At 41.3% G+C, this 14,975-nt stretch overlaps 1 protein-coding gene across 1 annotated transcript; it reads left to right on the forward strand.

Moving 5' to 3' along the window:
• Window positions 1-206: 206 nt before the first annotated feature.
• Window positions 207-892, forward strand: LOC141021872 (uncharacterized). The gene is made up of 2 exons (XM_073497723.1): window positions 207-505; window positions 598-892. The coding sequence occupies exons 1-2, from the start codon at window positions 207-209 to the stop codon at window positions 890-892; spliced, it is 594 nt and encodes a 197-aa protein (XP_073353824.1).
• The last annotated feature ends 14,083 nt before the right edge of the window (window positions 893-14,975 follow it).

Raw genomic sequence — 14,975 nt, forward strand, 5'->3', positions numbered from 1 at the left:
GCCATGATGCAGTTACGTGCAGCACAATGGAGTTACGCGTTGCAAAAACTGCCATCCGGGCTTGCCGATATTCCAGGCCGTCTAGCTTCCCCATTAATTCCTGCAACCATTATAACCTTAGTATCTTCAACCATTCGATCATGCCCCATAATACAACAAGCACACTCGCGACGACACAGACAAAGAGGATATCTAGCGGGGCTCCAATGGAGTTCGACATGCATCAAGTGGAGACCCACGTGATGGAGAAGGATCTCTCGGTGGTGTACACCATCGACCCGTGCGTGGTGGAGGACTACATCAACACCGAGGAGCACTTGCTTGCTCGGGACAAGTACAAAGTGGTCAGCATCGACCTCCAGTACGTAGGCGGTCATCCCGGGATAGATCAGAAGGTTGATGTCGCCCGGTTGTGTGTGCGCTACCACGTCCTCATCTACCACTACTGCCTGGCCACAAAGCCTTGCGATCATTTTGCCAGTTTTCTCAACAGCCCCAACGACAAGTTCGCTACGGTGGAAACCACCAACAATGTAAAAGCGCTCGAGGTTTTGGATTGGCATGCTAGAAGCTTGTCGAAATCCGTGGCCACTACAGTGTCTGGGGCAGCACGAAGAAGGACTCCCTAGTTGAACTCACCTCGGCCATCATCGACCCCTACTACAAAAATATGAAGAAGGATGCCAAGAAAAATCCCGCATCCTGGCACAAGGCCTGGATGTGGAGACTAGATGAAGCTCACCTCAAGTTCGCGGCCAAGAATGTGTACACATGCTACGAGATGCACATGCGGATCGTTAACATGAGGGAGTGCCTCCTTCCCATAATCGACGAGGGATCGAGCCACCAGCAAAGAAGTGGAGGCAAGCGTCACAAGAAGATGATTAAATGATCATTTTATCCTAGTTAGTTATGCATGTAATTGTTTACTTTGGTGTGTGCAAATCTCATGTGTGTACTACCCACCTATGTAATTGGATGTTTAACTTGGTTATGCAATCATGTCCTTATAAGTATATATGTTGTTATTCTGTAGAAGGAGCAAATCACAACACACACGGACCAAACTAGGGAACCCGCCGGTGATGATTTCACCAACCGCTGACAATTGTATACCAGCAAGCGTTTGCCCACAACACACATGACATATTAGCACCAATTTTCTATGTTATTATCGATCGTCGCACACATTTTTTATTACGGACATTTTTGCCACGTATCACACACATCTTGTTAGGTTAAACTATTTTTGTTGTCTTGGATGATTGCAAACAGTTCATCCGACTGAACTGTATGCCATCTATCGCACACACCTTGATCTGGCCGACCGTTTCTGTTGTGTTGCCTAATTTAAAACAGTTCATTTGAGTGAATTATATGCCATCTATCGCACACACACACCTTGATATGGCTAACCATTTCTGTTTTTGGCTCATCACAAACAATTCGTATGGATCAACTGTATGCCACGTATCGCACACACAACTCTAATCTGAATAGTGCTTGATGTCTCCTCCATCACACACAATTTGTCTTATTGGAGATGATTTTATTATAATACTGTTTGCGATTAATGCATCGCAGACAATTTGGTTGAAGGGTCTCTGATTCACGTGTCATGTTTGGACCATCCTACAGTAGTGGTTCATCGGAAAGTTTGACAAGTGACCGGATAGCTCGAGAGTGGGATCTGCTCCTCCAACGATGGAGATATATTATTAGGGCCCTCTCGGTGTGACAGGATCAATCATTGTCTGGCTAGATGATACGTCTCTAACGTATCTATAATTTTTGATTGTTCGATGCTATTACATTATCCATCTTGCATGTTTTATATGCATTAATATGCTATTTTATACCAATTCTGGGACTAACCTATTAACCTAGTGCCCAGTGCTAGTTGTTGTTTTTTCTTGTTTTTGTCTCATACAAAAAATCAATACCAAACGAAGACCAAATGGAACGAAACTTTTTGAGGATTTTTCTTGTACCAAAAGACAACCGCGAAGCTTTGGGAGGAGGCCAGAGGAGCCATAAGAGGGCCACAAGCTCACAGGGCGTGCCCCAGGGGGGTGCGCCCCCAAGCTTGAGGGCCCCTCGGGACTCTCCTAACCCTAATCTCAGCTCCATAAATACCCAAATATTCCCTGTTACCAGAGGGCACACCAAAAATACTTTTCCGCCGCCGCAAGCTTCTATTCTCGTGAGATCCCATCTTGGGGCCTTTTCTGGCACTCTGCCGGTGGGGGATTTGATCATGGAGGGCCACTACACCAACCTTGTTGCCCTTCCGATGATGTGTGAGTAGTTTACCACGGACCCAAGGGTCCATAGCTAGTAGCTAGATGGCTTCTTCTCTCTCTTTGATCTTCAATACAATTTTCTCCTCGATGTTCCTGGAGTTCTATTCAATGTAATCTTCTTTTGCGGTACGTTTGTTGAGTCCGATGAATTTTGGATTTATGATCAGATTATTTATGAATATTATTTGAGTCTTCTTTGAACTATTTTATGCATGATTAAGATAGCTTTGTATTTCTCTCCGATCTATTGATTTGGTTTGGCCAACTAGATTGATCTATCTTGTAATGGGAGAGGTGCTTTGTGATGGGTTCAATCTCGCCGTGTCCTCACACAGTGATAGTAGGGGTAGTGAGGCACGTATTTGTATTGTTACCATTAAGGATAAATATGGGGGTTTTACCATATTGATTGGATCTATCCCTCTACATCATGTCATCTTGCTTAAGGCGTTAATCCATTCTTGTTAACTTAATACACTAGATGCATGCTGGATAGCGGTCGATGTGTGGAGTGATAGTAGTAGATGCAGGCAGGAGTCGGTCTACTTGTCACGGACGTGATGCCTATATTCATGATCATTGCCTTAGATATCGTCATAACTATGCACTTTTCTATCAACTGCTCAACAGTAATTTGTTCACCCGCCGTATGTTTCTTTCAAGAGAGAAGCCTCTAGTGAAAACTATGGCCCCCAGGATTTCTTATCATATTAGTTTGAGATCTATAGAACCAAACCCAAAAATACCTTGCTGCAATTTATTTATCTTTACTTGATTTTACCCTTTTACTTATCTTTTATACATATCTCTATCAGATCTCACTCTTGCTAGTGACCGTGAAGGGATTGACAACCCCTTCTTCGCGTTGTGTGCAAGTGTTTGTTCGTTTGTGCTGGTGCATCTATTGGTAACTTGTGTGTTCCTCCTACTGATTGATACCTTGATTCTTAACCGAGGGAAATACTTATCTCTACTTTGCTGCATCACCCTTTCCCCTTCAAGGAAAAAATCAATGCAAACTCAAGAAGTAGCAGGAAGAATTTTGGCGCCGTTGTCGGGGAGGATCTACATCAAGCCTACGAAGTACCTATCATAAACTCTCATCTCTTGCACTTATATTATTTTCCATTTGCCTCTCATTTTCCTCTCGTTCACTTATAAATTTTTTTCAGGAAAACACAAAAATATTTGCCTTTATGTCTTACCTAGGTTGTTTGCTTGTTCGCTTGGCATAATGGCATATTTTTTCCAAATCAGAAACACTAGTGCAGAACCAGGCAATAGCACCGGTTCGTAAGGCCCTTTAGTGCCGGTTCTGTAACCGGCAGTAAAGGGTGGGGACTAAAGGTCCCCCTTTAGTACCAGTTCAACACGAACCGCCACTAAAGGGCCACCACGTGGCACGAGCTAGCGCCGGGGGCGGGGAGACCTTTAGTACCGGTTTGTAACACCAACTGGTACTAAAAGGTTTGGGGGTTTTTTTGTTTTATTATTTATTTTTCCTTTAGTTTTGTGTTTTCCATTTAATTTAGAGATTGTTTTTACATTATAATGAGTTATTAAATCAGTAGGTGAAAGAACCACGGATTAGTTTTAAGTGGATGGATCCTAAGTGATCAAGTAATATGGATTATTGATAATCCATATTACTTGATCACTTAATTAGCTAGGATCCATCCAGTTGAAACTAATATCCGCGGTTCTTTCATAAATGATATATATAACTCATCATCATCACCATCATCATCATCAAATTAATATAAAAACTCTTGCATCATATCATCACCAACAACACTCTAGGTAATCATCATCATAGTCATTACCACTATTTAATCATCATAGTCATTACCGGTACACCACCAACACTAGCTTAAAGAAGAAACATTCATGTGTACCAGAAGCAAAGATATCATCGATTTCAACATGGTCATGAGATTATAAGCGTTCATAAGACCACAAAAGCAAATCACTTTGAGATAGATTAAGTTCAAGACGAAGAACACAGACATGAGAGGACAAGTACTAAGAGCAGGAACGAGCTAATCACTCCTACTGCTCTCTCTCTCGGGTAAAATAGCATAGAACATCTGTAGCTCTCCTGATTCATCATATTGGAGCAAGCAGATGAACCTGTCTCCTAATCATGGGTTGCACTTTTGATTGCTGCCCCTAGTACTTCTCTGCGATCGTTCACAATTTTGCTCCAGTCTTTCACTATTAAGCATTCCTCGGTTTTAGAAATCCTGAATGCACTCATGTGCGATGTAGGATGTCTTGGCCGTAAGCTAACCATTGACATGCGACCTTTAGTACCGATCCACTGAGGCACAACTATCATCGGGAGTCCCTGTTGAAGAACATCGTATAGTAACATACTTAGCAATGAAGTTTAGCTTGAAAAATAATGTATGCAAAAGATGCACTGAGGACAAATAGTAAAAATCTTACCATCTTTCCTAAATAGATGTGACCGTAGTTCAATACAAACACAATCGGTCGCATGTTTTGAGTACTAAGATTTTCAAATTCAAGAAAATAATTTCTATTGACTGCATCAAGATCCTCAAGCCATGAAACATAATGACTTATCTCCTCGTAGTTTAGTTCGGCCCCGGGACAGTGGACGGTCCTGTCTACCAAGCGCCGGACATGTTTGCTTGAATGGAAATAAGCTATCAGTAGAAATTAGTTGTCAACTATTTTTGAATAAACAATATCGAAGACATAAATATGGTTGAGAAACTCACATAATGGTAGAACTGGAGGCTTCTGCACATTGACCCAAATGTCTCTATTACCTTCAATATCATCTTCCGGACGAATATCAAAGGTGATAACCATATCAGGCTCAAATGAATAAGCCTTGCATAGTGGTTGCCAAGTTTTGCATTCAAAATAGGTGTAGGTGTCTGCATTGTATAATTTGACGTCGAAAGTATAACCATGCTCGGTCTTCAAGTAAACTCTCTTTACCTCCATAGTTTTCTTAGGACTGAAACCTATCTTATCAAGACAAAAATTCTTGCATGGCAGGGGATACGCTAGTAGAATAGTAAACATTTAAAATTATAAGTTGAAGCAAATGAAGCATAAGTCATGCTTAATTACGAAAAAAGACTTGTCATTGTGACTTACTGTATCCACTTCGAAGGTCTCATCCAGCTTGATGCTGAAGCGCCTATCATCAACTAGGAAATTTCTGTCGCACAGGCCGCGCTCGTCTTCGCAGTATTCGCACATACCGAAATCGTTTTCGTCGTCAGACGACATTTCCTATGTTCATAGTTGAAACATTAATTGATAAACACTTACTAGTTCTATTAATTCAACTAATTCAACTAGTTCAAGTAATTCAACTAATTCAACTAAGCACTTACTAAAAATAAACTAGTTCTATTAATTTTCTTACTAAATTTAAAATAAAGTAGCTAGTTCTATATAGTAAAATTTTAATTAGATGATCTAATCTCATATACCTAAATTTAATATATCTAATTCATTCAACATTAATATATCTAATTTATCTGTAACTAAAAGTATAAAAAACTACCTCATCTAACATTAATATCTAGCTAATTCATCTAACATTTGACATTATAATCTAACATTTCTATCTAATTCATCTAATATTTGACATTAATATCTAACATTTCTATCTAATTCATCCAATATTTGAAATTAATATCTAACATTTCTATATATATAATCATCTAACAATTGACATTAATCTAACATTTATATAAACTAAAAGTATAAAAAACTAAAAAACTAAAAATAGAAAATAATTAAGAAAAATATGTCTATGTTCGTGTGTAATGTGTGTGTGTAGTACTGTGTGTGTGTGAGGGCGCCGCCGGCCATGGCGCGGCACAGGGCCGGGGGCGATCGATCTTACAGCGGGGCGAGGGCTAGCGATGCGAGGCCACGGGCTGGGGCGGCGACGGGGACGGGCCGGGGGCGGCGCGCACGCGATCGACGACGGGGACGGGCGCGCGCGACTACGAGGACGGGGACAGGCGCGCGCGATGGACGGGGACGACGGCGACGGGGACGGCGACGGGCGCGCGTGACGGGGGCGGCGACGGGGATGGGCGCGACGACGAAGAAGCAGATGAAGAAGAAACTAACTGAACTTTTCGTAAGTGTTATATATATAGGAGGGGCCTTTAGTACCAGTTGGAGCCACCAACCAGTACTGAAGGTCAAATTTGGCCAGGCCAAACGGCGGGAAGGGCACCCCTTTAGTACAAGGTGGTGGCCACAACCGGTACTAAAGACAACCTTTAGTATCGGTTGGAGCCACGAACCGGTACTAAAGGCGTGCGCTCGCGTGGGTGCGGTGCTGCAAGTTTAGTCCCACCTCGCTAGCCGAGGAGCGTCCGCACTGGTTTATAAGCCCCAGTGCGGTAGCTCTCTCGAGCTCCTGTCTATAGCAGGCTTTTGGGCCTAACTTTGCCACGCTGCCATGTGAGCCTGCTGGGCCTTTGTGCCTGCATCCATGCCCAAGGCCAAGAAGGCCCACTCGGCAGCACGCAAATTTGTTTTTTTCATATAGTTTTTTTCTTTTCTGCTTTATTTACTTTCTTTTATTTATTTATGAGTTGTTTTTTGCTGTATTTAGAGTTTCTTTGTGAATATTTTTGCTTTAGGTACAAAAAATTACAAACTTTCTGTTAGTGCCAGTAGTTTTCAAATTTGTATAGTTTAAATTTGAATTATTTGAAATTGGTGTGAATCACTAGTTTGTGAATAACTTAACTTTAAAAATAGATTTTTCAGTGATTCTTTTTTCTTAGGTCTAATATTAGTGTGTTTTATCATTATATTCAATTGGTAATACGTCTGGAGTTGTAATACGTTTAAAAAATTGAAGTGCCTTTGTAACAGATGAGTTTTCGTCCAAAACCCTGATACTTCGAAAGAGATTGTCCAGTTTGTACACGAAGTGCATCTAGTTTTTGCAGTAACCCTCTCTACTTTTTTGCACATGCTATGTGGGTGAGATGATGATACCATGCCAGGTTTCAACATTTTCAGAGTTCATTTGTAGTGCTTTTCAATTTCAGGGTCATTTAGCTCAAAACAAATCAATAAATGCATGAAAAATAGCAAATGATGTCAGAAAGGGTTGAAAGTTGATGACGTTGCTTTGAATGGTGCATACTGAACTCAAAAATCAAAAAAAGTCTAGAGTTGTAATAAGTTTAAAAAATTGAAGTGCCTTCGTAACAGATGAGCTTTCATCCGAAACCCTGATACTTCGAAAGAGATTGTCCAGTTTGTACACGATGTGCATCCAGTTTTGACGTAACCCTCTCTACTTTTTTGCACATGCTATGTGGGTGAAATGATGATACCATGCCAAGTTTCAACCTTTTCAGAGTTCATTTGTAGTGCTTTTCAATTTCAGGGTCATTTAGCTCAAAACAAATCAGTAAATGCATGGAAAATAGCAAATGATGTCAAAAAAGGGTTGAAAGTTGATGACGTGGCTTTGAATGGTGCATATTGAACGCAAGAAAAGTCTGGATTTGTAAAAAGTTTAAAAATTGAAGTGCCTTTGTAACAGATGAGTTTTCGTCCGAAACCCTGATACTTCGAAAGAGATTGTCCAGTTTGTACACGAAGTGCATCCAGTTTTTGTCGTAACCCTCTCTAGTTTTATGCACATGCTATGTGGGTGAAATGATGATACCATGCCAAGTTTCAACCTTTTCAGAGTTCATTTGTAGTGCTTTTCAATTTGAGGGTCAATTTCAGGGTCATTTAGCTCAAAACAAATCAATAAATGCATGAAAAATAGCAAATAATGTCAGAAAAGGTTGAAAGTTGATGACGTGGCTTTGAATGGTGCATACTGACCGCAAAAAAAGTTTGGAGTTGTAATAAGTTTAAAAAATCGAAGTGCCGGTGTAACAGATGAGCTTTCGTCCGAAACCATGATACTTCAAAAGAGATTGTCCAGTTTGTACACGAAGTGCATCCAGTTTTTGCAGTAACCCTCTCTACTTTTTTGCACATGCTATGTGGGTGTGATGATGATACCATGCCAGGTTTCAACATTTTCAGAGTTCATTTGTAGTGCTTTTCAATTTCAGGGTCATTTAGCTCAAAACAAATCAATAAATGCATGAAAAATAGCAAATGATGCCAAAAGGGTTGAAAGTTGATGGCGTGGCTTTGAATGGTGCATATTGAATACAAAAAAGTCTGGAGTTTTAATAAGTTTAAAAAATTGAAGTGCCTTTGTAACAGATGAGTTTTTGTCCGAAACCTTGATACTTCGAAAGAGATTGTCCGGTTTGTCCACGAAGTGCATCCAGTTTTTGCCGTAATCGTCTCTACTTTTTTGCATATGCTATGTGGGTGAAATGATGATACCATGCCAAGTTTCAACCTTTTCAGAGTTCATTTGTAGTGCTTTTCAATTTCATGGTCATTTAGCTCAAAACAAATCAGTAAATGCATGAAAAATAGCAAATGATGTCAGAAAGGGTTGAAAGTTGATGACGTGGCTTTGAATGGTGCATACTGAACGCAAAAAAAGTCTAGAGTTGTAATAAGTTTAAAAATTGAAGTGTCGGTGTAACAGATGAGTTTTTGTCCATGTAAACATTTAAAAATATACATCAAATACATTGATCATCAATGATCTTTTTGTGTAGAATCTGAATTGTCAATAGGAATCTTCCCCGGTTTAAGAGCCGGCGAAGATTCCTATTGCAGCCACAGATCCTAGGCGTAGAGTTCAATGAAGACCAAGTGGTTGTGATAGTTTGAGAAGTAACATATTTAAGGTGGTAAAAACCCTGTTAGCGGAGCGAGTTGGGACTAAAAAACCGCTGCATGGCGAATCAACTAAAAAACTTTAGTGCCGGTTTGTGGCATGAACCGGTACTAAATGGGCTGGTGGGGGCCTAGCCTGCCAACAGCCTGCCACAACCTCTCTAGTACCGGTTCGTGGCATGAACCAGTACTAAAGGTTCGCCACGAACCGGTACTAATAAGCACCGCCTTCCTAGCCGTTTTAACCGGCACTAATGGTCACATTAGTGCCGGTTCAGCTACAAACCGGGACTACTGTGCTTAACATTACGCCCTTTTTCCATTAGTGAAAGCAAGAAAGTTTATGGATCCTCATCCACTTGCTAATCTTTTTAAAAGATCCAATTATGATGAACCAATTGTGAAGTTTATGGATCCTCATCCACTTGAGTGCGCTAGATTATCTTTATGAAGTTTTGCTTGAAATTCGTGAATCTGAAAATTGTGAGGAAGTGTTAAAAGAAGAAATTATGAAGTGATTCACGATAGCTCCTTGAATGAAAAGCATGATTGCAATGGTGTTATTATAAATTCTATTAATGTCAATTGTGCTAATAATATGCAAAACCCCAAGCTTGGGGATGCTAATTTTGAAATGTCCACTACTTATTGCAATGACCATGATTGGGGTGATAATGTTTCTTATGATCTTGAAAATTTATTTAAGCCTCATGATTAATATGATATTAATAATAATGGTTGCAATAATATTGAAAGTGGGTTTGGAAGAGCGTCAACTTTAGGTAAAAGTAATCCCACATAGTTGGAGAGTGTTCAGTCCCATGAAATTTTTGATGAAAGTGGGCTTGGAAAGGTCATGGCTTTATTTGATGATAATCCCACTATTTTGGAAGAGTGTCGACATTGCATGCATGTGGATTATGAAGAGAAAAATTATATGATATCTATATTGTTGAATTTGATTATGATCCTATATTTAATTGTTATGAAAGAGGAAAATGTGGTTGTAGAAATTTTCATGTCACTAAATTACCTCTCGTTACGTTGAAATTGCTATTGTTTCTTTCTTCTTCCTTGCATATGCTAGATTTTGCTTGTCTTGATAATTTGTTTGCTTATAAAATTCCTATGCATAGGAAGTATGTTAGACTTAAACTTGTTTTTCGCATGCTACATGATGCTCTCTTCGTGTTTCAATTGCTATCTTTCATGTGAACATCATTAAAATTATCAATGCCTAGCTAAACGGCTTTAAACAATAGCGCTTGTCGGGAGGCAACCCAATTTTTCTGTGTTTTTTGTTTTTGCTTCTGTTATTGAATAAATACACAGAATTTTCTGTAATAATTGTGTTTTAGTGTTTTAATTAGTGTTTGAGCCAAGTAAGACCTTTGGGATGATTTGGGTGATAGTTGATTTGATTTTGCTGAAAAAATAGAAACTTTTGTGTCCAGTAGTAGAATTGTTAAAATTCACTGGAGCGTCATAAAATTCTCAATTTTTTACACAAGATTTATATACAAATTGCCTCCATTGTCCTAATTTTTTAGAAATTTTGGAGTTACATAAGTTTGGCTAAAGGCCGGATTACTATAGACTGTTCTGTTTTTGACATATTCTGTTTTCATTATGTTGTTTGCTAATTCTGATGAATCTATGGGTAGTATCAGGGGGGTATGAACCATGGATAAGTTAGAATACAGTGGATATAACACCAATATAAAATTAGAATGAGTTTACGACAGTACCTAAAAGTGGTTATTTGCTTTGTTTCGCTAACGGATATCACGAGTTTTTTGTTGAGTTTTTGTTGTGAAGTTCTCAATTTTGAGTAAGGTTTTGAAGGACTACAGAATAAGGAGTGGCAAGAGCCTAAGCTTGGGGATGCCCAAGGCACCCCAAGGTAATATTCAAGGACAACCAAGCATCTAAGCTTGGGGATGCCCCGGTGTTGGGAAACGTTGCATGGAAAAAAATCTACGCACACGCAAGATCTATCCATGGAGATGCATAGCAACGAGAGGGGAGAGTGTGTCTACGTACCCTCGTAGACCGTAAGCTGAAGCGTTTAGTAACATGGTTGATGTAGTCGAACTTCTTCGCGATACAACCGATCGAGTACCGAACGTATGGCACCTCCGCGTTCAGCACACGTTCAGCTCGGTGACGTCCTCGCCTTCTTGATCCAGCAAGATGGCGAAGTAGTGGTTGAGTTCCAGTAGCATGACGGTCTGGTGACAGTGATGGTGAAGCTATCTCCGCATGGCTTCGCCTAAGCACTACGAAAATATGACCGAGGGACCAAAATGTGGAGGGGGGGGGGGCGCACACGGCTAAGCAATTGTCTTGGTTATGTGTGGTGCCCCCTCCCACATATATATACATGGGGGAGGAGGGAGCAGCCAAGGAGGTGCCCCAAGTAGGCTGAATCCTACTTGGGGTCCTTCCCTAGTGGCACCCCCTTACCATATTTGCTGGAGGGGAAATGAAAGGGGGGAGGAAAGGAAGGGGGAGGCGGACTCCCCCCCCCCTTTCCTTCTCTCCCCAAGGGCTGCGGCCTAGGAGGGGCGCGCCAGCCTCTTGTGGGCTGGTGTGTTCCTCCCTTTGGCCCATATGGCCCATTAAACTCCTGGGGTGACCGGAACCCCTTCCGGTGACCCGATTTCTACCCGGTACATCCCGAAACTCTTCCGGTGTCCAAATATCATCGTCCTATTTATCAATCTTTACCTCCAGACCATTCCGGAGATCCTCTTCATGCCCGTGATCTCATTCGGGACTCCGAACAACATTCGATCACCAAATCATATAACTCATATAACACTATATCGTCAATGAACGTTAAGCGTGCGGATCCTACGGGTTCGAGAACTATGTAGACATATTGGCTCCTACATATTCTATGAAGATCTTTATCGGTCGAACCTTATGACAACATACGTAATTCCCTTTGTCCATCGGTGTGTTACTTGCCCGAGATTTGATCGTCGGTATCTTCATACCTAGTTCAATCTCGTTAGCGGCAAGTCTCTTTGCTCGTTCCATAATACACCATCTTGCAACTAACTCATTAGTCACTTTTCTTGCAAGGCTTCTTATGATGTGTATTACCGAGAGGGCCCAGAGATACCTCTCCGATACTCGGAGTGACAAATCCTAATCTCGATCTATGCCAACTCAACAAACACCTTCGGAGATACCTGTAGAGAATCTTTATGATCACCCAGTTACATTGTGATGTTTGATAGCACACAAGGTATTCCTTCGGTATCCGGGAGTTGCATAATCTCATAGTCGACTGAATATGTATTTGACATTAAGAAAGCAATAGCAATAAACTGAACGATCAATATGCTAAGCTAACAGATGGGTCTTGTCCATGACATCATTCTCCTAATGATGTGATCCCATTATCAAATGACAACACATGTCTATGGTTAGGAAACCTTAAGCATCTTTGATCAACGAGCTAGTCTAGTAGAGGCTTACTAGGGACACGGTATTTGTTTATGTATTCAAACATGTATTTAAGTTTCCGATCAATACAATTCTAGCATGGATAATAAATATTTATCATGAATAAGGAAATATAAAATAACAACTTTATTATTGCTTCTAGGGCATATTTCCTTCAGTCTCCCACTTACACTAGAGTCAATAATCTAGATTACATTGTTATGAATCTAACACCCATGGAGTCTTGGTGATGATCATGTTTTGCTCGCGGAAGAGGTGTAGTCAACGGGTCTGCTACATTCAGATCCGTATGTATTTTGCAAACTTCTATGTCTCCATCCTTGGCCTTTTCACGAATGGAGTTGAAGTGTCTCTTGATGTGTTTAGTCCTCTTGTGAAACATAGATTCCTTCGCCACGGCTATTGCTCCAATGTTATCACAAAAGATTTTCATTGGACCCGATGCACTGGGTATTACACCCAGATCGGATATGAACTACTTCATCCAGACTCCTTCATGTGCTGCTTCCAAAGCAGCTATGTATTCCTCTTCACACATAGATCCCGCCATGACCTCTGCTTGGAACTGCACCAACTGATAGCTCCACCATTCAATATAAATACATATCCGATTGGTGACTTAGAGTCATCCGGATCAGTGTCAAAGCTAGCATCGACGTAACCATTTACGACGAGCTCTTCATCACTTCCATAAACGAGAGACATATGTTTGGTCCTTTCAGGGACTTCGGGATGTTCTTAACCGATGTCCAGTGATCCACTCTTGGATTACTTTGGTACCTCCCTGCCAAACTTATGGCAAGGCACACATCAGGTCTGGTACACGACATAGCATACATGATAGAACCTATGGCTTAGGCATAGGGAATGAATTTCATTTTCTCTCTATCTTCTGCAGTGGTCGGGCTTTCAGACTGACTCAATGTCACACCTTGTAACACAAGCAAGAACCCTTTCTTTGACTGATCCATTTTGAACTTCTTCAAAACTTTATCAAGGTATGTGCTTGGTGAAAGTCCTATTAAGCATCTCCATCTGTCCCTATAGATGTTGATGCCCAATATACACTACTGCAGGATGCTGCTAACACGACACTACGATCAGAGACCCTTCGAGAAACTGTGTGCGATGCAATAATCGCAAACGGTGCTGTATGAAAACCGTCAGAAATGTATAAAAAATTTGCGATGATGGATTCATCACACACGGTTCAGGTTTTAGTTGCGTGTGCGATGAAGGGCATATAGTTCAGTTCAATTAACTGTTTGTGATGAGGAGGAACAAAAGAAATGGGCAGCTAGATGAAGGCGTGTGCGATACACAGCATATGGTTCACTCGGATGAACTGTTTGTGATTAGGCAACACAAAAGAAACGGTCAGCCAGATGAAGGTGTGTGCGATATAAAACATACGGTTCACTCGGATGAACTGTTTGTCATTAGGCAACACAAAAGAAACGGTCAACCAGATCAAGGTGTGTGTGATATACGCATGCGGTTCACTCGGCCCTTGTCGTTATTGTGTGACCTCTGTGGCAACCGTTCGCTCCCCAGGCGCCTCTTCGTGTATCGTGGCAACCTTCCACCGCCTCTTCGCCCTTCCCTCTCGATTTGGAACTACTGTCGCATGCTCTTCCTCCCTCCTCCATTTGTCTTCACCCTTCCTTCTGCCATTGTTCGATCATCTTCTCCATGGAGGGAACAGGCCGGAAACGACCCCATTATTCTTGCCCCGATCTGAATGATGACGCGGTGGAGGAACTCATTGATCGGTGCGACGTCATCACCTAGGCTAGCATGGCAGGTTCGTTCAAGACCATTCTCGACTCAACTAATAACATCATTACAAGGAACCCAAGGGTCCAGGAGCGATTTGATCTCCCCTACCTTATTTGCTGTGACCCTGCTGACTGGCGCGGGGACGAGGGAAGCCTCGCCTTGTGCAAGTTGATGCTGCTTGATAATGATACATATGATGTTAAGATGCCATCGCTTGAGGGCAAGGCTGGGGAAAGTGCAAATGGAGATTGGGTTGTTTACATTGGGTACAACTGCGAGTGGGAACTTGTGAATGTGTACACTCGTCACCGGGTTCCACTTCCAAAAATCTCAGACGACTGCCCAGAGGTTGAGTACACCGGTATTCTATGTGAGTTCAAATACGATCATGGTGACTGTCGTCTACGGAAGATAGCAATTTGTCGAGTTCCCAGCTGCTATTGAGATTACTCGAACTATGAAGTTATTGCTATCTTCAACAAGCTTGTTGCCTTCCTTACTTCCACGCCTCGATGGATATTGCTCAAAAATCAATTTCTGTACACGGATGAGTACTGTGATGCAATTCAATACGAGGGTCTTGTGTTTGCTGCCACCACTCGTGGCACTATTTTTGCATGGAATCATCAT

This window comes from Aegilops tauschii, chromosome 4 (assembly GCF_002575655.3).
Source record: "Aegilops tauschii subsp. strangulata cultivar AL8/78 chromosome 4, Aet v6.0, whole genome shotgun sequence".
NCBI classification, from domain to species: domain Eukaryota; kingdom Viridiplantae; phylum Streptophyta; class Magnoliopsida; order Poales; family Poaceae; genus Aegilops; species Aegilops tauschii.

Coding starts and splice junctions, on each gene's coding strand:
- LOC141021872 (XM_073497723.1), top strand. CDS start 207: ATGGAGTTCGACATGCATCAAGTGGAGACCCACGTGATGGAGAAGGAT. Junction 506..597: donor CTCAACAGCCCCAACGACAA/GTTCGCTACGGT, acceptor TGGCCACTACAG/TGTCTGGGGCAGCACGAAGA.